Source organism: Epinephelus lanceolatus, chromosome 3, assembly GCF_041903045.1.
Source record: "Epinephelus lanceolatus isolate andai-2023 chromosome 3, ASM4190304v1, whole genome shotgun sequence".
In the NCBI taxonomy this organism is placed as follows: Eukaryota; Metazoa; Chordata; class Actinopteri; order Perciformes; family Serranidae; genus Epinephelus; species Epinephelus lanceolatus.
The window spans coordinates 35,198,939-35,224,309 of NC_135736.1; the positions used below are offsets into that span (position 1 = coordinate 35,198,939).

The 25,371-nt window shown below is 42.1% G+C and overlaps 1 protein-coding gene across 1 annotated transcript in view; it reads left to right on the forward strand.

The window, feature by feature from the left end:
* The window catches only part of LOC117254961 (STE20-like serine/threonine-protein kinase), a 27,851-nt gene continuing 2,480 nt past the window's right edge, over window positions 1-25,371 (forward strand). The window contains exons 1-17 of the mRNA XM_033623443.2: window positions 1-963; window positions 3,402-3,566; window positions 6,783-6,831; window positions 7,087-7,236; window positions 9,229-9,301; window positions 10,644-10,838; window positions 11,049-11,130; window positions 12,086-12,217; window positions 14,011-14,790; window positions 14,887-15,017; window positions 15,200-15,323; window positions 18,120-18,299; window positions 21,742-21,871; window positions 23,648-23,772; window positions 23,941-24,132; window positions 24,264-24,389; window positions 24,660-24,773. Of these exons, the coding sequence (XP_033479334.1) occupies window positions 814-963; window positions 3,402-3,566; window positions 6,783-6,831; window positions 7,087-7,236; window positions 9,229-9,301; window positions 10,644-10,838; window positions 11,049-11,130; window positions 12,086-12,217; window positions 14,011-14,790; window positions 14,887-15,017; window positions 15,200-15,323; window positions 18,120-18,299; window positions 21,742-21,871; window positions 23,648-23,772; window positions 23,941-24,132; window positions 24,264-24,389; window positions 24,660-24,773 (2,898 nt within the window). The 5' untranslated portion in view covers window positions 1-813. The remainder of the gene's footprint in view (window positions 964-3,401; window positions 3,567-6,782; window positions 6,832-7,086; window positions 7,237-9,228; window positions 9,302-10,643; window positions 10,839-11,048; window positions 11,131-12,085; window positions 12,218-14,010; window positions 14,791-14,886; window positions 15,018-15,199; window positions 15,324-18,119; window positions 18,300-21,741; window positions 21,872-23,647; window positions 23,773-23,940; window positions 24,133-24,263; window positions 24,390-24,659; window positions 24,774-25,371) is intronic.

A 25,371-nucleotide genomic window follows, 5' to 3' on the forward strand; every position in this document is an offset into this window, starting at 1 on the left:
AAACACAGCAGACTGATCCTTCGTCTTGATGAAAACATGTAACTTTATCGTTGTAAATGGTTCAACGGCCGTGAAATGGTCAGTTGTGTTTGGTCTCCCGTACAGACGAGGGCAGCAGGAGACTGAAATTACCCCGCCAACTGTCAAACACGAGGAGGACGAAGAGAAAGAAGCTGTCGCGCGCACTCGTGAACGCGCGCCGACACTAAATCCGCTAGATTACTAAACCCGTCTCACACCAAGGGGCAGATGACTGTTTTTTAACCGTTTTACTGAATGCTAATGTATGGACTAACTGTTCCCGTTTCACCCTCAAGGAAACTAATGACTTCTTCTGTGGACTACAACTATTTTGGAGGACGCCTTACTCATCCTTTTTTTCTTTTGGTTTAGAAAGAGCCCCACAGGGTTGTCGGGCCAGTGGGTCGTCAGGAGTTGGAACAACGGCGAGCTTCTCTTCTTCTCTTACTACTTTGCATGAAATTAAAGTCGTGTTTTTAGCGGATATCAGATGGTAGGACACGTCTGCGTTAACCGTCAGCTATTCATTTGGGGTTAACAATGACCCGAAGAGCAAAGGCTGTTCTCTGGACTGTCCGAAACAGTGTCAAAGGCTAGGCTAGGTTTGATCCCGACTATTATGAAAGCTACACTGTGTTGACCAGGCGGATATTTATAACTAGCGTTAATGGGACACATACAGTATGGTACTCCAAGAACTTATGCTAAAGTAAACTCTTCAGAGAAGCTGCTTCAGTGGTTTAAAGTTTAATTCCTTTGTCAACTTTCCAAGTGAATGACCCAGGACTCAGTATGTCATTTTTTAATTTCCGTAAGATATTTAAATTGGGAGCAGAGAAGAAGAAGAAACAGTATGAGCACGTGCGCAGGGATGAAAATCCAGAAGAAGTATGGGAGATAATCGGTGAACTGGGAGATGGAGCCTTTGGAAAAGTGTTCAAGGTAGGTAATGTCTCCTGCACAGCTGCTCTTTGTGGCAGTAACCCTAGCCTTTCCTTTATTTGATTGATTTAAATCATATGGTGCTAAACTCAAGTCTTGTGACCTATCTGCACCCAACAGTCTCTTTCTGAATCCTAACCCAAAGTACCAGCAGTGTCACCCCAATCTTGTATAGCTGTGACCCACCCATCTTCAAACCAGTAATTACAGCAGCACCACAGCAGAGATGGTGTCAAATATAACTGCTGAGGTCCCTCTACATTTATCCAACATATGCCCTGTTGTTTTACCCCTTTCCCCATGAAGTTTGTTTACTTGTGACAGACATGCAATGGTCAAAACATCTCCTCATTACTTCTTCACTAACTGGTGTCACTGGCAAGTCAAGTTGAGAATTAAACATTGTCTTTGTCATATACATACAGAAATAAACAATGACTGGACCAGTCAGAAATGTGATATTTTCAGGGCAGGAACACTTTTATGGTGATGTTTTTATCCTTTCTGTATGAAAAGAAATAAGCAACATAGATATCTGAATTTCAACAGCCATTTATATTTGATATTAAAATTTAAACACCACTGAATTCATAGCAATTAAATATTTTACTTTGAACAGCATGCATCTGAATGTATTTGTTCTGAATTTACCTCTTTGAAACTGTAATATGAAATATCCTGAGTTTCAATTTCAAAAGCTGAATTTCATCATTTAAGTTTCATGATTTAAAAAAATTAGATTCAGATCGCTCAAATACAGAAGAGAAAGGCAAGAAGAATAAAACTTGTAGAAAAGACTCCCGCACACTGTTTTTTAATGCTATATAATTTCCTTGAAAATCCTTATTTTTCAAATTTTCAAAAAAACATTAGTCAAATTAAGTTGGTCATAAAATTCAGGCTTGATTGCCTATTTTGTCTTGGGTAGCTGGGATGTTTGCTACTTGAATTTTTTTCAGCTTGAATTGTTAGGTCTGAATGTAACCAATCAAATTTGTGCAGCCTGAATCAATTTTTTTATTGTGCAACTGGAATCAGATTCAGATCTGAATTTGTCACCATTGAAAACAATCTATTAAAATTCAGCCTTTGAAATTGCCAGTGAAGAAATGTCATATTTGAAAGGTAAATCAGAACAAATAATTTCAGATACATGGGTTCAAAGTAAAGTATTTAAATGCTATGTATGCAATAGTGTTTATATTTCACAATGCAGTACTCAGTGACTGTCAAAACTTAAATAATTGTGTCTTATTTGCTCCCATATCTGCTCTTCAGCTGTTTTTGCAGAAGCTCCAACAAGCCAGCCAAAAAATTTGCCCTATACATTTTCGGAAAGCTGACCCAATGTCAAAACACCTCTCTTGTCATCGTTTTAATGGTGCCATTGTTTGGCATGACCCTAATGCATTGCTGGAGCCAGAAGCTTCATTTGCATGAGTGACAGTAAATTTTATCACACAGGAGGGCCCAACCAAATCTAATACCAGGAAGTCTGTGGCTAATGAACGCAGCCTACGTGCTCTGTTTTTGTTCTTTATTGCCAAATGCTATTTTTGGAGACTCTGAAATAGTTGGACTTACCCAAGATTTCGAGCCGGTGTTACTTTGTATTATACTTGAATTAAGCCTGATCTTCTTGCACAATGATGTAGTCACAGGTTGCCAGTTTCCCAGCGTTCCAGCAGCAAGGCTCACGTGAAGTGGGCCTACAGCTCAGGAAAGGAAAAGTACCAAAACAGATCCCTATTATTGTAATTTCATGGAAGCAGTTCATGTTTGTCCCACTGGCAGTGAAATCAAATTCCAGAGTCAAGCTGATCTACAAATAGTAAATTGCAGTGTTACGTATGTCTGGGCTTTGGGCCATACCAGTTGTTATGCCCCAGTGCACCGGTGCATCACTGTGATAGTAGGTACTTTATTGATTCATAGTGAAATACAAGCTGTCTGCCTCAGTGCTGATGAGTAAATTATGTGAGTTTATGTTTTTCTAAATGACGTGTATGGCTGACCGCGGAACACGGGCAGGTCACCAGGAAGTGGCTGCATCCCATATCGCAGCGGCGACTTCATTGAGCACATCCTGCCTGCAGAGGAGCCAAAACAAACAGGAGGAATTTCCACTTTAGCAAGACATGTCTCGTGTTTTGCTAACTTATTCAGACACGCAACAAGGCGGACAGTGTTTGTGTTGTTTTTAGATCCTCTTGATTTCTGTACGAGGTGGTTGCTGCAGGTCTAAGGTCAAGACAGCTTCAGTATAAACCAAGTTTGACCTTCTCTGAGTCTATATGACTACATGTTTTGATCCGGAACAGTAAAATAAGAACAAACACAAATTTTCTGAACTATATTAGAACACAAGACAACAAGACTCAAGACTGTGACCACACTAACTGCATGACTCCTCTGGCTATAACATTCTCATCCTACAGGCTCAGAACAAACAGACGGGAATCCTCGCTGCAGCCAAAGTTATTGACACAAAGACCGAGGAGGAGTTGGAGGACTACATGGTGGAGATTGACATCCTGGCCTCCTGCGACCACCAAAACATTGTCAAACTGCTCGACGCTTTCTATTATGAGGGCAAACTCTGGGTGAGTAGAAGGAAGAGCTCTCTGGAGAGACATGTCATCACTGTTTCCTCTGTATTATCACCCAAGGAGAGGAACACAGGGACCTAATACAGCAGTTTCATTAAGCAAAGCTTCCTTCTGAAACACAAACTAGCCCAATCTTATTATTATAATGGAGTATCCAATAAAAGCTTTCAGTGGTGCAGCTTGCACAGCCCAAAACATGGACAAAACCCAGAGCGAATGTTGTGGTAAAAATAAATCACCGTAAATTTGTTCTGTTAAGTCACAGAAGAAATACCCTGTGCTCCAGTTGTTATGATAATGGCAACATGGACTCAGAGTAGGTCCCTCACAGTTGTATCCGTGCCTTCAACATGCATCACTGAACTATTATTGCACGGCTTTTGCAGTATTATACAAGTTCACTTCCTACTGTAGTATTCTTATCAAAATATGAGGCCAAAGTTCATAGCAGCAGCAGAAACAAGCAGCTTTTAGAGCTGTTAATCATCATACCAGTTTATAATCCATCTGGTTTTTGAGATGAGCCTGCTTTTAAATACCTCTGTTGCAGCCACTTGTTTCAAAGGCAAGAATGTATATTTGGTAATCTGTTATCTTTGAAAACTCCCACACATTGGTCTATTCTTTGCAACACAAAGCAGAGTTTTAGGTGTCACACCACTGGAGCATCGCCAGGGAATATTGATTAGTAGTTTAATATAGTGCCTCAGTGGCTTTTACTTTGGCCATGGAACAAACCTGTGTCAATAGATATGGATTATACCCAAAGTCTAAATGCAAGGGAAGTGTTCATGACAGATGAACAATTAGTAAGAGGAACTCAGTGACTGAGATGGATTACAGGTTGGTCCAACCCAGTAATTTGGGTATTTTCTCTTTCCTATCACAAACACCTACTTAAATTGCGTACCAAACACGCTAAGCAATTAAAACACGCACCATTGTGTGGACAGTGTCTAAAGCATCTAAAACCACAGGTCATTATAAACTCTCATGATTACCTGAGTATTTAATTTCAGTGCATTTTATTGAGCTCTCAGCCCTTTTCCTCCCCATTGTCCTCTGAACAATGGCCGCAGCCTGATTGAGGTTGTCTGTTGATTTTTATCTCGGCCTGTGTGGCACCTGTTCATGCAAAGAGGAGAAAGTGTCCAGGACATTTCCTTCTGCGGATGAAAGACTTCATTCCACACAACCCCAGGAGGTTTAGGAGGCGACTTACCTTATAATTGCATCCTAAATTGTGTCACCCATTTGATCTTTGTGTCCCTTTTTGTTGTTACGCTACAATTTCTGTTGCACGGCAACAGTGTCTCGGCTCCAGACTGAGGTGCTGCTAATATATTCATCCTTTTAGGCCTCAAAACATGAGGGTGAGATCATACGCAGTCTCACATCCTTCCTCTGTGTGCCACATGAATGGATTAGAAAATATGTGGGTGCACACTTATGCATGTGTTTGTGTGTGTGTCAAATAAACAAGTGGGAGAGGAAGCCACAGCCCTGGCCCGTGGTTCCTCTCTGCCTGCTGCCACTCTGAAAAACCTCTGTGGGGGCCATTGTACGGCGGCAGAGCCATTAAAACAACAGCACGCCTACAGAGAAACACTAGAATGGTGTGCGTGTTGAATAGCCAAGACTGTTCTGAGACTCCAGGCATTGTATGTCTTGTAAGGGCTTTGTTGTTGTAAGTAGAACAGTCTTGAAAAGCCCGACTGAATAATGGAATGCCATTGAACTTTGGTGAAGAGTTAGCGTTAGTCTGCATTCATACCAAATCAGGTGTTGCGGTGAAAACATGAGTCCTCCCATTCATCCGGATGTCAGTAGTGCACCCAGGCTGTGGCACCGGGGCCGCTGGGGATGCCAAAAAAGCAAAATGCTGTGGCTTGCGTCGAAAAGTTGAAACAGACCATCTTTCGGAGAGACACAACTCCATGTCAGGCTGCAGTGGCTAGTTATATAACCGATAATCAGACAGTCCCTTTCTACCATTAAATATTATAGTGAGTAAATGCACTAACAGCTTGTGTGTACTATGTCACAAAGATCACTCACTTGTCTGTGTTTGCGTGCATTTTTGTCTTCTGTGGCAGTAAAGATACTACAGTAATGATGATTGAAAGGAATTCTACAGCTCTTTTAAGCCAATATAAACAAACATACAGGAGACAAATACCGAGATGAGGAGATTTGCCTTCTCTCCACCCTCCACTTCCCCACAAATGGGCCATTTAAGTTACACTCCCACAACGCTACACAACCCTGCGGCTAATCGCTGCGACATCTGATTTTGTGTGGATATAGTCTTAAGGTTTTTTTTAGGAAATAGGCTCATAGAAGATTTTGTCACTTGCCCTTTTGAATGCAGGCTGACCCTGTAACCAAGTTAGAGCCTCACCCAATGTATCAACCACAATTAGTTTCTCAATGGGTTGCAAAATTTCACAATTGCGGCTTTACTTCCTCTTCCTGTATGTGTGACTTTTGGCCAAAGGTTTCCCCAAACTTCAGTGTGGAGGAGTAAAGCAGCATGCTGTGAGGCAAGCCTCGTGTCTAAGCTTACTAAAGACGCTCTGCTCCAGATGCTCTGCCTTACCTTCTGCCATGATCATACTCACCCCTGCCTGAAGTACTGTGTCCATAGAAACTTTAATCCTATTTACAGAATAAGGCCGAGGTCTGGCAATATAGCTAGCGAGCTACCGAGCAGCTGTGTGAAACCTTTTCCACAATGTGGCCCCAACTGGGCCAATCCTCTTAGGTCAACCACCATACTGAAAGCTCCTAAATGCCTTTAAGGGCTCAGGGTGTTTCATTCACAAAGGCTGGGTGGAGGTTCATTCTCAAATTGTTTTAGGCAATGAGTAGTTAGGGTTTGTGATAATAATGATGATGTCTTTGAGTTTTGTTTGTACACTATGCATGTCCCACAGACCAAATACACAGAGGCGAGCATGTCTCTGAACTTGAGAACCTTCTAGACCTTCACTATAGATTTTACAGGTCACTGAGTTCAACCAGAGCATTGTTGCCCCATGAATGGCCTGCACTCACCTCTATGTGAAATATTTGTTGCATAGGTCCCTGCTAATCTCTAAATAATGAGTGCGTAATAGAGACTATTTGATGCCACTGTTTTAAATCAACAGATACCTGTGTTGTGAGCACTGAAAAACACACTGTGTTCTTTTTTCCCCTTGTCTGCAGATCCTTATCGAGTTCTGCGCGGGAGGGGCTGTGGATGCTGTCATGCTCGGTGAGTCAGCATTTCCACTTTGCATACAGGTTGTAACGTCCAACAGGAAACTGTTCACAAAGCAGCACTGTGCAGCAAAGTGAAAAATGGCCATTTTACGGCATCAACATACCTCTGTAGGCCACCTGCATGTTACATTCTTCATTCATCAATACAGTGACTGCAGCTCAGCTCATATTACCATCTGTGATTAGGTTGCATTAGTGTACTCCATGGTCAGGAATTCTGATCATGTGTTTGTGTGATCCCTGATAGAACTGGAGAGACCCCTGACAGAGCCCCAGATCCGGGTGGTGTGTAAGCAGACTCTGCAGGCCCTCGTCTACCTCCACGACAACAAAATCATCCACAGAGACCTGAAGGCTGGCAACATCCTCCTCACGCTGGACGGAGATGTCAAGCTGGGTAAGGGCAAAGTTAAATTCAGCTGTTAAAGGTATACTATTGTGTTTTGTCGCAGCTCTCTTTCGGATACCTGCTGCTTGTGCTATATTTCCATCAAATCTGGCGAGGTTGTGCTGCTAGTTGGGTGGTCCCTGGTTCTCTGCTTGCCATTTTTTATGACCTGTCTCATAAACTCTCTGTCTGAACAATCCACCAAAATCTATTTCTGAAAACTTCTGAGGCCAGAAAATATGCAATGTCACAGCTGAATCTTCTTTCATTTTCGAACCACATCGCCTAGTTTGAGAGTTTGGTCCAAGTTTCATGAGCCAGACACATCACGCTGGACAGACTTATTTGCATTAAGTTGAGTTATGCAAATACAGACCAGCAAATGCACCAAAACACATCCTCCAAACACGCTACAACACCCATCATGCACTGCATGACTTTGTTTTCTGCTCTCACTGGGAAAAGAATACAAAGCCCTTTGTCACTGGATCTGGTGGAAATGCGTCGTTACGGTCAGGGAACTGGTTGCTACCTTCTCATGACATCCTGATCTCACCTGCACACTGTGTCCAGGAACATCCTTAACACAGCGAAATAAGAAGAAAATACAGACAGAGGGCAGAGTCTCTGCAGATGAAGACACTGCCACGCTCTTCTCGTGGGTCATAATTGATGATTGCAGAGGTTTACTCTTGTATGAGTCAGTACATAGTATTTTATGAAGTGCACAGTTTTTCCAGACAGGGTAGCTACCAACACTGTCTGCTTTAAAACGCAGACTTTATGTGATTGTGAAACTGTAATCTGTGTAATACATACAGGATACAGGAGAGAGCTAAGAGCTACAGTAGGGTGAATTGTCTCACTGCATAAGTACATTTTTCCTGGTTCGGTAATGTTCTTTTTTTTACTTTTCTAGGGGAAAAACCATAAATGAGTTCACAGTCTAGCAATGTAGGCTCTGTGCCTTTGGCCATAGCCTCCATGTATTTATCTCATGTTTTCTCATGATATAACTGCTGGAAATGGCATAGGAATGCTCTGCGCAACAATACCATCCATTTATAGCTGCTTTCACACATGCAGGTCAAATACATCATTAGGTTCAGTTATCAAAGGAGGGTGTTGGGTTTCGTCATTCACACACCGGTCGCTCTAACAGAAAAAGTGTGTCAAGCTGCGGTATCATGTGGTGTCATATAGAGAACAACTTCACTACCTTGTAAAGGTCACATGATCCTTCTCATGGCATTATGCTCTATGGAAGTAAGATTTCCAGAATGATCAAGTTTTGTGTGTGGAATTTAAGTACCATGTTTATGGTACATTCTGGGTCTTAGTGCTGTTAAAAAGCATGAGATGAGGCATTATACAACTGTTTACACAGGCTAAATCGATTTCTTTTGTGACAAGTTTACTGAACTTGATGGGTGAAATCAGTGGAATGTGCCTTAGGGAACTGTGAAAGAAATTGACTGTGACTTAAACAGTACAGTCTCACTGTTGCATGGCCATTGCAGGCATTATAACATGAATTAGTGACTTTTATGCACAATAGCAATTGTTTGGATGTGCAGCTCAGTGTGTAAACAAACATGTATCCACAGCAGATGAAGTAACATAGCTTACTTAGAGGGGTATGAGTCACCGCTGGTGGATGGAACAAGCTCAGTGAAGTAATACACAACAAGCATTTTGTCCAGTGACATAACACACACAGAGGTGCCTGTGCCGGGACGCTGATGGGCTGTTACACATGACACAAACAAGGCATGATGTAATCATGCAAATGTAGGAAGAATGTTATAACAGCATATGATTTCTTGAGCTGTGTTATTTGTTGTTCATTTCATGCACTGACGAGATTAGCAATGGTGCCACTCAGAGGGACAGTTTTTCATTCTGTTCTTGTTTGGTTTGTGTGGCTACATTCGGAAAATAAATGATGACCGTGGTGTTCCTGCGGCAAATTTCTGGTTTGCCTTGTCACATGTCTTCCAGCTGACTTCGGTGTGTCTGCCAAAAACACTAAAACCCTGCAGAGGAGAGACTCTTTCATTGGAACGCCCTACTGGTGAGTGGAATAAAACAAAGCAATGTTTTCATAGACAATAAAACCCCTTTTTGGTGAAAGAAAAAATTACATTAATCATGATCAGGTTTGTCTTTCTTGCACAACATAGAATAAAGATCCATTAACTCCATGGGGTCTGTTTAAACCATCTGTAGCACATGGTCTAAAGTGAACGGCACAAGTGCATAATCTGGGCACAAAGTAAAGCACAAGGGGCAAAGGGGTTGTATTTAGTCCCTTACTTTATCATAGGTATGTTTTCTCCCATTCCCTTTAAAATCCAACTGCTCCTGCATTTAACTCGCTGCTACTTACATGGGGAACTCAGCAAATTGGAGAACAGTGGTTTTCATGCTGAGGGTAATGCAGTAAGAGCAGCAGTGTCACTGTAGGAAATATGGTATATTTAAGCAGCAGAACTAAAAAAAAAAAAAACGAGTTATAAACTTGACAGAGGAAACACAACTCAACTTTTAGCTTCTTAAATAATTAATGAAGTTATACTCATGCGTAAATGCACACAGCGTCTCTCTTAATGGGGAGTCAGACAGCAGCTCTGCAGCTCTGCTATGTTCACATTTTAGAGAACGTAATTACAGTGGAAACTGCTCACAGAAATCATGATGCAGTGATTAACTAATGCTTACATGGATCAAAAAGCTTAGGACAGAATCATATCTTTGCTTATAGTAATCAAGTAATCTGCTTACAGGGTTCATTTTGGGTCTTTTCATACATGACAACATATGGAAAAATATTGGAGCAACAGTAATTCTATTTTGGGTTTTTTAACTTTACTCTCATGATACTTGATCCAGCGAAAAACGCATGCACATCGGGGAAACCAACTTTGGGTGATGCCATGAAGCTGTCCATTTCATTACTTCATTAATTAATGTAATAAATGTACAGCTGTCAATTAGATAGCAATCTGCAGGAGAAATTTAAAGAATCAGCTATAATAATCATCCACTCAAAGTGATTAAGTTGAGCCAGACAGACATGATCATTATACACAGTCTCCAATGTAATATTTTCCTCATTAATGATGTATTATTTCACCCACCTGCAATCCATCTACGCATTCCTGTGTGGGTCTTTGAGTGTACACGTGGGCACATCTTACTATCTGAATAATGTGCCCTTTAAATAGCAGGGGACGCGGCACCAGAAATAAGTAGCTGGTTAAACTTATTATTAGGATACCCAGTTTAAAACCGGAGGAGTGTGGATCAGCATGTGAGACTAGCCAGCAACTGTGATCATTGTCTTGCTTTGCACAGGTCAGATGTAAGATAGGGCCCCATGTCTCCTTTCACTGACTTCCCCGCTTTCCTTCCAGGATGGCTCCAGAGGTGGTGATGTGCGAGACGTCCAAGGACCGTCCATATGACTACAAGGCTGATATCTGGTCCCTCGGGGTCACCTTGATTGAGCTGGCACAGATTGAGCCGCCCAATCACGAGATGAACCCGATGAGAGTTCTGCTGAAAATAGCCAAGTCGGATCCTCCCACTCTGATGCAGCCATCACGCTGGTGAGCTGTAGCGTGAAGCAGTATGATCCTGTCAGGAACACTGCTTTGCATGGCCGTGTATTAGTTTTGCATAACTGTACTGTGTGTGTGTTAAATGTTTGCCTTCATGTCAGTCAGTTTTCATGACACATGAAGAGATCCTTGAAGAAGAGCAATACATTTGTTATTTTATTATATTCAAGTCCATTTGTCACTACTTCCACCCTTCAGGTCCCCAGAATTCAGTGATTTCTTAAAGCGGTGTCTGGACAAGCACGTTGACAACAGGTGGAATTCTTCACAACTGCTGCAGGTACTTTTCTCTTAAACATTCACACAGCTTTTTCACATAAGCTCTGAACCCCTATTTCACTATCGATCAGCTCTCCCAGCCCCAGAGCCATAATCCTCATGCCCCATCCCATTCACACGCACCAGCTGCCATTCAGACCGTATCAGCAGAGTCCTAGACGACATCTGTTTACCTGCTTGGTGTCACGTCAGAGTACTGAACCGTGTGTCCTGGCAAGACTGACACTCATCCCTTTGTGCCTAAGCTGACGTCAGCTGTGCAGGCTTTTCTTTTTCCATAGGGTTTAAGGTGCTCACCAAGTCGGAGCCACTTATTTACAGACAGGCAGTAAGGACACATTGATACACACACACAGGAAATACTGTACTGCGTAGAGGACGAGTCGATGGGCTTGAAAATACAAAATAGCGGTCTGCCACCATTGAAGGTTTTGATATCGAAGAAGCTTCACATTCTCAGGCCAGCGATAGAATACATGCAGCAGATTTCTAAGCCAAAGGTGAGGTGGTCAAGAGATGTAGATGCAGTCAGTGTGTGGGTGTGTATGTGTGTGTGTGTGTGTGTGTGTGTGTCATTTATCTTTGTTTGCATTAAAGAAGTTGATTGATTAATTCATTTGTTTTTTGTTAAATCATTAACGCAGACAGGTGAAAACTCCAGAGGAAGAGTAACAGAAAGATGCAGGAAAGAAAGTTTGAAATATTTTTCGTGTCGTTTAGTTTGTGTTTTTTGAATGTACTTTGTTGTGCCTTTTATAGTCAAAAAGAACAGTCTGTTATACTGTGAGCAATTTATATCTCAAACTCTATGGGATTAGTTGTCTGTGGGATGTCCAGTCTTTGCTGCCAACTTTGTTAAGTGCTTTATTGCCACACCGTATGCCACGCACAGGGTGTTAACATATAAATTAAATCTTGATTTCTAATCGTGTTCTTTTTATTTGTCTTCTGCACAGCACTCATTTGTGTCCAGTGTGACTGACAGCAGGCCCCTGAGGGAGCTCATAGCTGAGGCGAAGGCAGAGGTCACAGAGGAGATCGAAGACCACAAAGAGGAAGAGGAGGAAGAAGAGACAGAAGCACACCTGGTGGGTAAACATGTACGAAAAATCTGTTAGCAAAAGGTTTGCTAGAGGAATTTGCACTGTTGGGGGAAATGCTTGCAGTTGAGTTTTTTTTGTTTTTGTTTTTTTGTATCGTTTTCATTGATCAGGACATGCACAATATGCAACATATACACTTGTTCTGCTGACAGATTGGTTTATGCTTCATATTTATGAGCTCATTCTTGAGCTGAAATGACAAGTCAGTTAATCAATAGATGAAAAATTGATCAACTATTTTGATAAACAGTAATTTAAGTAATTTCAACCTTCTCAAGTTGGAGAGTTTACTGTTCTTTTTTTGTGTGTTTTATATCATTGTAGATTGGATATCTTTTTGTTTTGTAGTGTTGGTTTGATTTAACAAGTCGTCTGAATACAGTATTCAAATAGGCTTTGGGTAATTGTCACACTTTTCTGACATTTTATAATCAAGATGATTATTGAGCAATAGATTTGGAAAATAATTGTCCCATTAATTCATCATTAGGTGCAGCACTACTGCATTTGTGAGCCTGCTAGTATAAACAGTTTAGTATTTTATCTAGTGATTGTTGCTTCAACTAGGGCTGGGCAATATGGAGAAAATTTTAATATTCTAGACCAAATACCTTGTTATTATTTTGACAATATTGTAAGTTACTGTTGTTGCCTTAACAAAATATTTTCACAATGAGATTTATCAGAATCAGAATCAGAGATACTTTATTGATCCCTGGGGGGAAATAATCGTCAGTAGTGTGGATATGATGGCAAAGTGGGAAAAGTCAAATAATTGAACAGCTAGAACAGTCTGGTAAATTCAAAAGATTACATCACTTTACTGTATTGCAGCGTTTAAAACCAGGAAAAGGCAACACTTGAGATATTACAATATCCAGAATCTTAGACGATACCTAGTCTTATATCATGATATTGATATAATACTGATGTATTACCCAGCCCTAGCTTCAATTAACAGTCATTTTAATGATAGATTAACCTGCTGATTAATCCTAATAACCCAAAGATATTCAGTATACTACACTGAAAAGCAAATCAGCAGTATTGCTTGAAAAACGACTATAAGAATTGTTTGCTGATGCATTTTTTTGTCCATAAACTATATAAACCCATTGTGTTTAAGCTTCTGGCAAAACTAACATTCCTAACTTCTCCAAAGCTGAGGTCTCAGTACATCATTTCAAAGTCATCAGATTGTTGTACTGTTCACACTGCACAATTTGCTGTCCTGTAATAGGGAGACTTAAATTTATTTTGTGTTTCAGACTTTCTAAGTATGTTATGTGATATACAGGTCCGCCCACAACCCGGGGTTCAGTGGGTACTTAGTAGAAAATATCACGGTCATATCAAGGTCAAAAAATTAACAAAGCAGCGTTGTGCGTAAGTTATTAGGGTAATAACTTACAGAAGCATTACGTGCAATAGTCCACCTTCCACCTTCTCTTTCCCTCTCTCTTTTTTTCTCTGTCTCTCAAACACACACACACACATACTCTGGAAAGCACTTCTGCACCGCTTGTTTCTGTCCTCAACCCTTGTCTCAAACGCTCATTGGCTGTAGCTCGCCGACAAAGTCCCCAACAGATATTAGGGGGGGGCATCATGGAGCACCATTATGCAAGCGCCAAGCCAATACTGATTTGCCTCAGATTGGGTGTTTTTGTTGAGGAACCCCAAAAACTGTTGGCAAGAGGAAGCTCAAGGTTAAAATCATGTATGTTGTATCATGTAGAATGAACTAGGCATAACTGTAACTTCTGCTCCTATTTCAGGGCCACAAACGCGCCCCCTCTGATGTCAGTGTCGCCAGCTCAGAGGATGAGAAGATCCCCCTCTCTCCCTCCATCTTGGAATCAGTCCCTGAGAAAGTTGAGTCTCTGCCCACGCCCACTGAGCTCCCGGTGGCCAACCATGTGGTGGAAACTAGCTTTGTTGAAGAGCCCACAGCTCCCCCAGCTGTGGAGCACACGGAGGAGACTTTGGACACTCCAGTTGAAGATGAAAAGGTAGAAGAGACACCAGTGGAGGAAACGCCTCCAGAGGCAGCAGAGGATGTTGCCTCCCCAGAACCAGAGACTGAACCAGAGGCACCTGCTAAGGAAATGCAGCAGCTGGAGATTGCAGTCGAGGATGAAAAGGAAGTGGACACAGCCGAGGTTCCAGCCAATCCAGAGGCCAACACAGAGAGTTCAGAGGTCACTGAGACTCCTCAGGAGGAAAAGATGGCTGTTGTGGAGGAATCAAACGCACCAGCAGTGGAGGAGGAGAAGCAAGAGGAGGAGGAGGAGGACCGGTACAAAAATCTCAAGGTGACATTGACACTACCAGAGCAAAATAAGGTAGTCCCAAAAGATGAGGAAGAGAAGCTCACAGAAAAGGAGAAGATAAATGCAGAAGATGAGAAAACGGTTCCAGACAAAGCCAAGGATGACAAAGAGAGAGACTCAGACTCAGGGAGTGTCTCAGCCGCCGATAACAGCAGCGTAGACCTGAATCTGTCCATCTCAAGCTTTCTGTCCAAAACAAAAGAGCCTGGATCTGTTTCCATACAGGTAACTCACAGCCCACATGCTCAGATATCAGAAACTATACAACAGACTCACCTGACCGCAGTCACATCTATAAACTCTAACTTCTTGTTTTCCCAGGACAACAAGCGTCAGAAGAAGACGTTGAAAAAGACTCGTAAATTCATCGTGGATGGAGTGGAAGTTAGTGTGACTACATCAAAGATAATCACTGACAATGATGCCAAGAACGAGGAGATGAGATTCCTGAGGTGATCATTCATTTACATACACACCAGGCATCAGTTTGATGTAAATATGTTGCCCAGGAACTTCAGTGTACAACCGGACTGTGTGGAGTGAATCTGTAAATGCTGAATCTGCTTTATGCTAAAAAATACATATAATTAACGTTTTTTTCCTCTGCTACACCTTCCTTTCTCTACCTCTCCAGGCGCCAGGAGCTGAGGGAGCTGCGTCTCCTGCAGAAGGAGGAGCAGAGGGCCCAGCAGCAGCTCAGCAACAAGCTGCAGCAGCAAAAGGAACAGATCTACCGGCGCTTTGAACAGGAGACCACCGTGAGTCACTCAACTCAGAAATGTCAAGCGTCAGACTGCTAACTTTGTTTTCAAATCTGTGGTCTCAATTGCATCCACCCAAACGGCAGTTATGTTTATATTCCCTCTGCGGGCAACCATGCCAGCCTAGTCCACCCAGTCTTTTGTAAATGTGTAAATTGTAATTTTTTTCCTTTCTTCACCTTGTTGGTGTTTGTCTCAGTTTTTTCTTCAGCCCTGTCACAGTCATGCTTTACATCATTGTCTGCGCATGAAGGAAAATGTGGCTCAGTCAGAATTAGTTCAGGAAGTAGCTATTTATGGTGGCAACTGAAGTAAAAACAAATTCATATTTCCAGTAAAAGCTGTCATTCCCAAACTTCATTTAAACTGTTGCACTCCTGCTTAGATGTCATCAGGACCCTCATAAACACGATGCAGTCCCCAGCGCCCAACCATAACCACCGCAACTACAAGTGCACCCCCATCCTTACTCTCGTATTAACCTAAACTTAATTCTCTGAAGACCTCTTAAGCTCTAAAACATACAAGAGGGCACACCTAAAAACACACACACACCCTTTGAACTAAAAATGACACTGTAACTACACTGCTCACTGTTATCAAGCACATTGATTTCCCTGAAGAGGAAGTATTTTCTGTGTGGGGTGGCTTTTGCTTCAGATGTTCACAAAAAAAAAACAGAAGTATCATCATTTCTTCCGTTAGTTGCTATTTCTGCCTTCACCTTTGAGATTTAAATGTATGGAAATATGTCACTTTAGCCCGACAACCTGCGTCTGCTTTGGCATTAACTGCTTTTAAATGAATATTCACTTGAAACTTCCAGGACTGGGCAGTGGCCTCAGTTAAACAATAATGTGTCATTTTGTTCTTGAATTCACACACAATGCAAGATGTTAATGGGTCTGTGTGTGCGATATTCAGATCAATATTATAACAGCACACCACTATTTCCTGTGTAAAGATATAGTGGAGTAACAGGGTCCTGACCAGAGAATGAGGTCACACTATCTGTGTGTGTGTGTGTGTGTGTGTGTGTGTGTGTGTAGTAATCGTAGCTTCTGTGGTTGTGTGTGGTTTGTTCTGGTTAGCCAGTCTGGCCATGTTGCATGTTAATGATTGTGTGTATCCCTTGGTGAGCTCATCGCCACTGCTTTCCACTGCACTCATACAGTGGTTTACGCTGATATGGGGACAGTGTTGCTGCAGAGCCGTAGAGTCGATCCTCCCCAGTTAACGTAGTTAGCTCTGTCAGCACTGTTGCTGTTGTTAAGCGCTGTTTATTGAGTTAGCACAGCTCAGCCACCTCTATGTTGTTAACTGTGTCAGACAACTCAAATAATCTGAATTTCACATAGAGACCCATAAAGGAACAGTCAAAGAATGAGTGTTTTGAACAAAAATAGAGCAAAGGATGGAGAAAATGTGAATATCTGTAATATGTGTTAAGTAAGTGATTGGTATCTGATAAGACATACAGCCGCCCCTGGCTGTCAGAGCACCTCACTGAGTTGTATACTTACCTTTCAGTTCGTAAAAAATGCAAATAACCCTGGCACTCTGCACTCCAAACCCCCTGTGAAGATTTGGTGATGTAACTTTTTGGGGAGGTGGTTCAGTGCTTCCCACTTCTTGCTGAGGTTGTGCAACAGAACATTGTCATCTTGAAGAAGTACTATGCAGGAATTTCCTAAGAAACACTGACTCACACTGAAGTAATCTTTCTCATTCATCACTTGACCCACTAGATGTGTGTGAGTATTATTCTGCAGAGACTCTGCCCTCTGTCTTTATTTTTTTCTTATTTTCTGTGTTCATGACATTTACAGGCTTTTACACCCCACAGCACTCTGCTAATGTTGGGACTTTATTAAAGGGAGCTACCAGGTGCCAGGCTGTAGGCAGCACACATCTAAGAGACAAAGCACTGGAAAAAAAGGCAAATACAGCGAGGCGGCACGCCAAACGAGAGTGAATCTGGGGTTGGCTTTGCCCTCACTTTCACTGGCGAGCCTGTTTACAAACAGTTACTGACATTTCTGTGTTGTACAACTTTGAGATCTGGGAAAATTCAAAGAAAAAGAAACAGGGATGTGTATAAAAAGAACCCACTCTGTGGAAGTTAAATGCAGGTTTGCTTTGACCCTCTAAACCCATCCAGATGTAGGAAAAAGTGTGAAAGACGATGAGTCATCTAAGTGTGTTTCTTCCACTGTGCAGAGATCCAGATTTTGTGGTTCTTGCAATATTCTGAGTGTTTGTGAGTTCACCTTGGATACAAGCAGTTTGTGAATGGTCATGTTACTGTGTGAAGGATGACTTGATTTCCTTCAGTTGTCATTACCGTGTCTATCAGTCGCAACTGAGCTGTTCATTTTCTGTATGTCCCTGTAGGTGAACCTGTTCAACTTTACTGTTACTGTTTTTAATCCGTTGCATTACATTACATAACTTGCAGTGTTTATAACAGCGCTTGTGTTCATCACCAGTTCATATAGTGCCTATTAGGCCTCTTTTAAACTGCTGGCTGGCTCACATTCCTTTGAAAATTTGCATAACAGTTACTGTCGGGGCTCTTTTGAGAGTGATGAATACTGCTAATGGCCTCTCCATTTTGTATGACCTTCCTATGCAGCTACAGCTTTAATACTGATTTTGTTATCTCATAATTTTGTATTTCTTCTTCTGGAAAAGCATTTTTAGACTTTGTGCCTCTAAGATTTTACACATGGAAAGAACTGAATTTGCTTCAGGTAATTTCACTGATATGATGCGATCGTCCTTGTCCTACAGAGTAAGAAGCGTCAGTACGACCAGGAGGTGGAGAACCTGGAGCGGCAGCAGAAGCAGACCATCGAGAGGCTGGAGCAGGAGCACACCAACCGCCTGCGGGACGAGGCCAAACGCATCAAAGCCGAGCAGGACAAAGAACTCTCCAAGTACCAGAACATGCTGAAGAACCGCAAGAAAGAGGTTAGCATGTGGACCACAATTTCTATTCACGTCCCTTGCCCACATGTAGTCCCCTGGGAGGATGGGATGGCTTGTAAAGTTCCTATTTATAGCAGGTTGTTTTGATCCTTAGACACACACACACACACAGGCCTCTGTCTGATCTGTCTTATAAGGCTTTACATAACCACAGTTTAGCCTCACTGGGGCTACATCAGTCTGCGCTGCCACTTCTTATTTATTTGTCTTGTAGTGCTAATCTATCCACAGCTTTTGTCTCATTTTATTTCCATCTATCGCTCATGGCTGCCCCCCCGACACAGGGCAAACAGGAAGTGGGCCTGTCTCCAAAGCATGTGACAAGCGCTATCATGAAACGTATTAAAGAGGATATTATCCAAGCCCCACCAGAGGAGGTAACAAGGCCTCAGTTTGCTGTGAATTGTGAACTTTGACACACACTACCTGTTCCTCTCTGCTCTTTTGTTTTTCTTTTGATGGAGCAGGCTTCAAAGTCTGTGAGGGTGGCATGCACAACATTATCCAGCAGTTATTTACTTTGCTGTTTGATGCAGTCTCCATGAGTTGTCTTCATTTTTCCAAATCTTCCACCTATCTGAGTTTGCAGTGTCATAGTCTCAGAGTGTATTTGCAGTGTTCAGTGTGGTGCCTAGGGGTAATGTACTGTGATCCGCAGGGAGTGGCTCATGTTATGATTCAGTCCTTTCAGTTGTCCTCGTGCACGCTGTGCAGCGCTCCCATTCAGGATGTAAGTGAAACCCCTGTGTGTGATCTCATGCCTCCTCAGATTTAGAATTTGGTTTCTTTTGCATCTCTTAAAGGGACAGTTCACCCCCAAATCAAAAATACATGTTTTCCCTCTTACCTGTAGTGTCATTTATCAGTTATTTATTTATTTAGATTGTTTTGGAGTGAGTTGCAGAGTGTTGGAGATATCAACCGTGGAGATGTCTGCCTTCTCTTCAGTATAATGGAACTAGATGGCACTCTGCTTGTGGTGCTCAAAACACCAAAAAAGCTCATTTGACAAACTCAACAGCAACGTCTCTTTACAGAAGTCATGACCCAGTTACTCAAGATAATCCACAGACCTTGTTGTGTGCAGTTTCATGTCTTTTATTTCAACTGAGCAACACCCACCATCAAAAAGAAGCTTGAATCTACTGGTGGATGAGAGGCTCGTGCAAGATGTTAATATTAATTGCATCCTCCTTGGCTGATCTCTGAGGTGAGCTTGCACAGTGGTGTTAGGTGTGCTAGCAGTAGACACACACTTCTGTCTGCGCTGCTCACAATAAGGTCTGTGGATTGTCTTTAGTAACCAGGTCATGATTTCTGGAAAGAGACATTGCTGTTGAGTTTTTCAAGCTGAGTGCCATCTAGTTCCATTATATTCAAGAGAAGGCAGACATCTCTATGGTCGATATCTCCAACACTCTGCAACCCACATCAAAACAGGAAAAATAGAGGAAAATATGTATTTTGGATTTTGAGGTGAACTGTCCTGTAAAGCATGACTTCTTACTAGGGGTGTAACATTTCACGAAATTTTCACTTCGGTTCGATATGACTCAGTGGTGTCAGGGTTCGGTATGTTTTTGATACAGCAAAAAAGTACAGATGCCAGAGAAGTTTCCTGGATTTAAAAGTTTAAATGTATGAAAACAAAGCCGGAATTGCTGTCTGGCAAAAAAAAAGGGCTTGTTAAAGTCGGGTAAAATGAAATCGGATTTCTTTCTAAACACATTATACATGAAAAGACTGAGAACTTTGTGGTACTGAATTGTGGGGTTAGACTGTAACATTTCTGTCTAGGATTTTCTTGATGGGCCTAATAGCATGCCCCTTGATGCACTGAAGCCATCCTTGACATATCCCCTTCCCTACTATTTAACAGCTAAGTTACTACTGACATTAGGGAGCATAGTATCAGTGTAGTTTTGTTCGCCCATTGTGTGTGAGCAGCAAATTTGCTGCATCCCACGAGCTCTCTTAGGTCGTACAGTCTAATTAATACACAAATAATCATCTCTGATAAATATCACAGTCATGTCAACACAAGCTAAACTGCCATCACTAACATACTTTTTCGTCTTTGTGGCCGAATCAGATTCCTGGCCCGCCGGCAGTTACTGCTCACTGCTGCAGGTGTGTGCTGTGGGTCTAAAGTTAGCTGCTGAACGACAATCTGTCGCAGCACAGCACCTTGTGCTTTGGCTCGGTGGTCGTGTGCTGCTAAGGAGAGTCTGTGGCTGTGTGGTGGCTCGTTCTTTCGCTCAGTCTGTTTTTATCCACCACTTTTTCGCCGTTATTCTCATAATTCACAGCTAAAACAAATACCAGACCTGAAGGTTATTGGAGGATCTTCTATTCTGGTCTAGTAATGGCATTACTAACCATCTTGCAACAAGCTAGTTCGGCGTGTCTCACTGCCGTAGAATGGTTTTGGTTGAGGGGTCAGAGGGGAGAGACACCATGTTGCCTGTTCGTCGTGTGGGCTGCCTTGGTGTCGCTGAGAGCGTAATATTAAACATAGTTTAAGCTGTATATTGTATTTCCCAAATGTAATAAGATAGTTCAAGGTGTCGTTCGAACCGAAAGTCTCATACCAAACTTTTCAATATGAATACGTGAATTGTTACACCCCTACTTGATTGTCTTGAGACTATACATCAGTACATGCCAACACCAAGCCTAAAATGGTGCTAAGCTATTAGCACATCTCTACTTTGGTCACACAAAGACAAATGTTTCCGCTGACAATAAAATGCTGTACTTTCCCCCCAAGTATTGTCCTCTAATGAACCAGAGCAGTAGTAGGTAGTGGCCAGTGCTTAAAGTTTAGTACTTGGCATTGAAAAACCTTTATAGCTTGTTCTTTATGTTCTACCTTGTCCCTAATGACATGCAAAGTTTACAATCTGTGAGGCAAAGTGTAAACATTTAGAGACGTGGGACAATAGAAACCTTGCTTACTGTATATCACTGAGAGCCTCATTAGCGTGCAGGATGTCAGGTTCCTGTGTGTGTGTGTGTGGTGAGCCAAGTAGGCCAGATTAATGTGACAAGCAGGTGATACGGTCTTTATTGCCAGTTGTAACTGTCTGGTTCATCAGCTCAAGCCGAGCTTAGCCTGAGGTAAACTTGGCAGAAAGCCTCCAGGCCAGCAAACACATTCAAACACTCACACACAAACTGAGATGATCTCACAAAGCTTTTCCTGCTTAATGTAATGATAAAGGTTTTTGTTGCAGGGGATGATGCTCTCCATCTGTCAGAAGTGTGTGTGTATAAAAGTGCTTCTCTAATTAGGCTTTATCGATGATTGTTGTGAATGGAGTTTGAGTGATTCTCCGCCTTTCTTGGATTCTCTGTGTGTTATAGATTAGGAGATTAATGTCTGAAACTGTTTTCCTCATGTCATTTATAATCTGTCATCTAGGAACAAGAGTTTCTCCAGAAGCAGCAGCAGGATCTGGACAGCTCTCTGAAAAAGATTATCCAGCAACACAAACATGAGCTCGCCACCATCGAGAGGGACTGCCTCAACCACAAGCAGCAGCTTCTTCGAGGTAATATACCAACTGGCTGTATTTACTGTCAAGTGTCAAGTGGGTAACGGTGTGTTCAGGCCATGTGTGATGGAGGGACTGTGACAGGGAATATTCCCATGGTTATAACATGGAACCGCCAGCTCCATCAGACAACTTAAGAGGGTGTAGATAGTTTGATGGACTGTTGTAAGGCACACATGTTGCTTTTCAGACGCTGTGTGATTTTAGTTTACAACTTTAAAAGTGGTAAAACTGCAATATTCACATACACTCATAGGGTTTAAGCCTTGAAGGTTAGATGAAGGCATCAAATTGATGTTCGTTTATTGCCTGCTTTCCCTGTCTAAGCTGCAGAGAGGTGTTCCTGAGAGTGAATAATTAATCCATGTCTTATTCAAAGACACTTAGAGCTGTGCCAAGTAATAATTTTATACTTTTTATTGGTGCAAAATCACATTACATAAACACCGACGGAGACAAAGGGCTTTTTTATTATGCTAACTAATGCTTCTTCACATCCTCCTGTGACCTGGAAATCATTCCCCTGCGTCACCATGGAGGATCTTCCAATCCCTTAAAGGGGTAGTTTGCATTTTTTGAAGTGGGGTTGTATGAGGTACTTAATTTTTTAGGATATTTTCACTACTTTTCCTTACTGTCAGACAGTGATGTCCTACAGGGATTGAAGCCGGTACATCGCTCTCTTCTAAGCCAGACTCCATTGAGAAAAACAGTCATTTAAGATTGTTAAACACAGGCACTGCTGGTCCACAGCTCCCTCGATCAGTTATTTTGTTTGTGTTATTGTGTGACTTTGGTGTTTCATGGGGTTAGTTTAGGTTCCCCAAAGTCACACAATAACACAGACTAGATAACTGATCAAGGCAGCGGTAGACCAGCAGCTTCTGTGTTCAGCGAGCCGAAATTACTGTTTTTGTAAGTCTGGTGGCTTTGAGCAAATATGGGGAACTGAAGCTGTTTATGGCTCCTCTGCCAGAACAGGCTGTCTGAGGAAAAGGGAAAGTGGTGAAAATATTCGTAAACTGTTAGGATTTTTTTTTTTTTTTTTTTTTTTTTTTTTTAGGTAGTTAAAATACATTGCATAGCTTCTCTGTCAGACAGGCAGACGACAGACAGACATCTACTGTATGTAATACACTGACGATGGATAAGTACCCCATACAACCGCAGTTCAAAACATTGAGCTATCCCTTTAACAAAGCAAATCCTCGTCTAGCAGTAGCAGGAGGTTTTATTTTTGTAGTCTTACTGTGTCTCGTTCAGCATTGAACGTAACCATCTCATTTATGGTGAGTGAGATTAGCAGCAAACAAGCCTGAAATACTCTGAGCCCAAGCAGCAGCAACTGCGGCTCCTTCTGACATGACTGCAGTGAGCAGCAGCCTGTTAGCAGTTAGCACTGCATGGGACTTAATCCCATGCTTAATATGCCAGGAGCTGCACAAACAACACTTCTCAGAAATGTTCACTGAACCGAGTCACGGGGGGGTGTAACTGTGCTTTAGGAGCTGGTAAAGAGCTTTCACTGTGAGTAGAAAATGTGAGATAGTTCAAAGCTTAAAAGCTGAAACCTCATTAGTAAAGTTGATGTTGGTTGACTCGTGCATTCAGCTGTTTGCTCCTAATGAGGTAACTTCAGCTTCTGCAGATCGTCTAGTAATACAGAATGGGTTTAAGATGAGACGTTATGTTTGGGAGATATTCCCCTCCAATAATCCTGTGAATGGTTCCTCTGTGCATACATTTAGCTTTGTCTTTTGTTTACTTGAACAGCACGAGAGGCTGCCATGTGGGAGCTGGAAGAACGCCATCTGCAGGAGAAACACCAGCTGTTCAAACAGCAACTCAAAGACCAGTATTTCATGCAGAGACATCAGCTGCTGAAGAGACATGAGAAGGTACAGGCTGGATAAGGGCCTTATTATATGGTGAAATCATCTTTAATTGCTCCTCCAACCTCATAACCCCCCATAGTCGTTTGTTTCTGTCAAAATTTCAACGTTAAGTTAGAAGAAGTTTTTCTGGAAGCTTCCTGAATGTTGTGTGTCTACTGGTGCCCTGTACAGGAGATGGAGCAGATGCAGCGCTACAACCAGCGTCTCATCGAGGAGCTGAAGAACAAGCAGACGCAGGAGAAAACCAGACTGCCCAAGATTCAGCGCAGCGAGGCCAAGACCCGCATGGCCATGTTCAAGAAGAGCCTTCGTATCACTGGAGCTGCCATCACCCCCGAGCAGGAGAGGGAGAAGGTCAAACAGGTGACGAGACATATGGGATGTTTTATAGAAATGAAATCAGCTAGAATTATTTTTTCTTGTATTTGTTGGAAAGCCAAACCAAACACAGTGAGCTCAAATTTCTTAACTCTAATTGTGTCTGTCTCTTCCAGTTTGCAGCCCAGGAGGAAAAGAGACAAAAGAACGAGAGGCTCCATCAGCATCAGAAACATGAAAACCAGATGAGAGACCTGCAGCTGCAGTGTGACGCCAACATCCGAGAGCTCCAGCAACTGCAGGTTGAGATCTTAAAAAGACATATCTTAAAAAAATGTCACACATTTGAGCATGTTAAATGGATAATTATCTACTATTTTATATGCATTTTGTTTTACTTTACCATCCTAGCCAAAAAAGACAGCCTCAAGGCTCTTACACATGCCATGATCTTTGTGCCCTACCTTGCCTTTTCCATGCGGTAAAAGAAGCAGCATGTGTCCCAGCCTTTAGACACAGTTACATGTAAAAACCCTCAGTTTGTATACTCTACACTCCTGTGCTTGTTTCAGAACGAGAAGTGCCACCTGCTCATCGAACACGAGACTCAGAAGCTGAAGGAACTGGACGAGGAGCACAGCCTTGAGCTGAAGGAGTGGAGGGAGAAACTGCGACCCAGGAAGAAGGTAGAGTATCTGTTACAGCTGGATGATAATATCAGCCTGCAGTGTCGTCAAACAAAACATTGCTCCTCTGCTCTGCAGGTGTTCCTGTATCTGTTGTAAAGGCACTTCAGATTGACACAAATATCGACACATTCCAGTGAAACGTATTATTCTATAATATGATAAAACCCAGAGGAAGAATCCTACAGACGTTTGGCTTTTCATTTAGCACCATCATCAGGCCAAAACCTTTAATTTAGATTTTGTTACCACCTCAAGTTTGTTCAAAATTCATATATATGCTGTTTGAGATCAAAAAGAATAATTCTATAAAATATATTTGCTGAATATTGAGAGTTGCCCTTGGGAATGTTGTCATTTTCACACCCTAAAAAACCATCTCAGCCAGGCAGGAAGCCATTTTTAGGGCTGAGTATCTTCATAAATGTAACTCTGAGAGCCATGCCACCTAGGAAGGAGTCCACTTCAGGAAGACACAGGTCATATAAGTGAGGTGCAGGTGATGAGCCGCAGGACTTTACAAAGCCAAAATAAGACAGTCAAAAGTTAACACATAAATATATCTAGAGTCTGAGGCTGGCATTTGTTAACATGACAC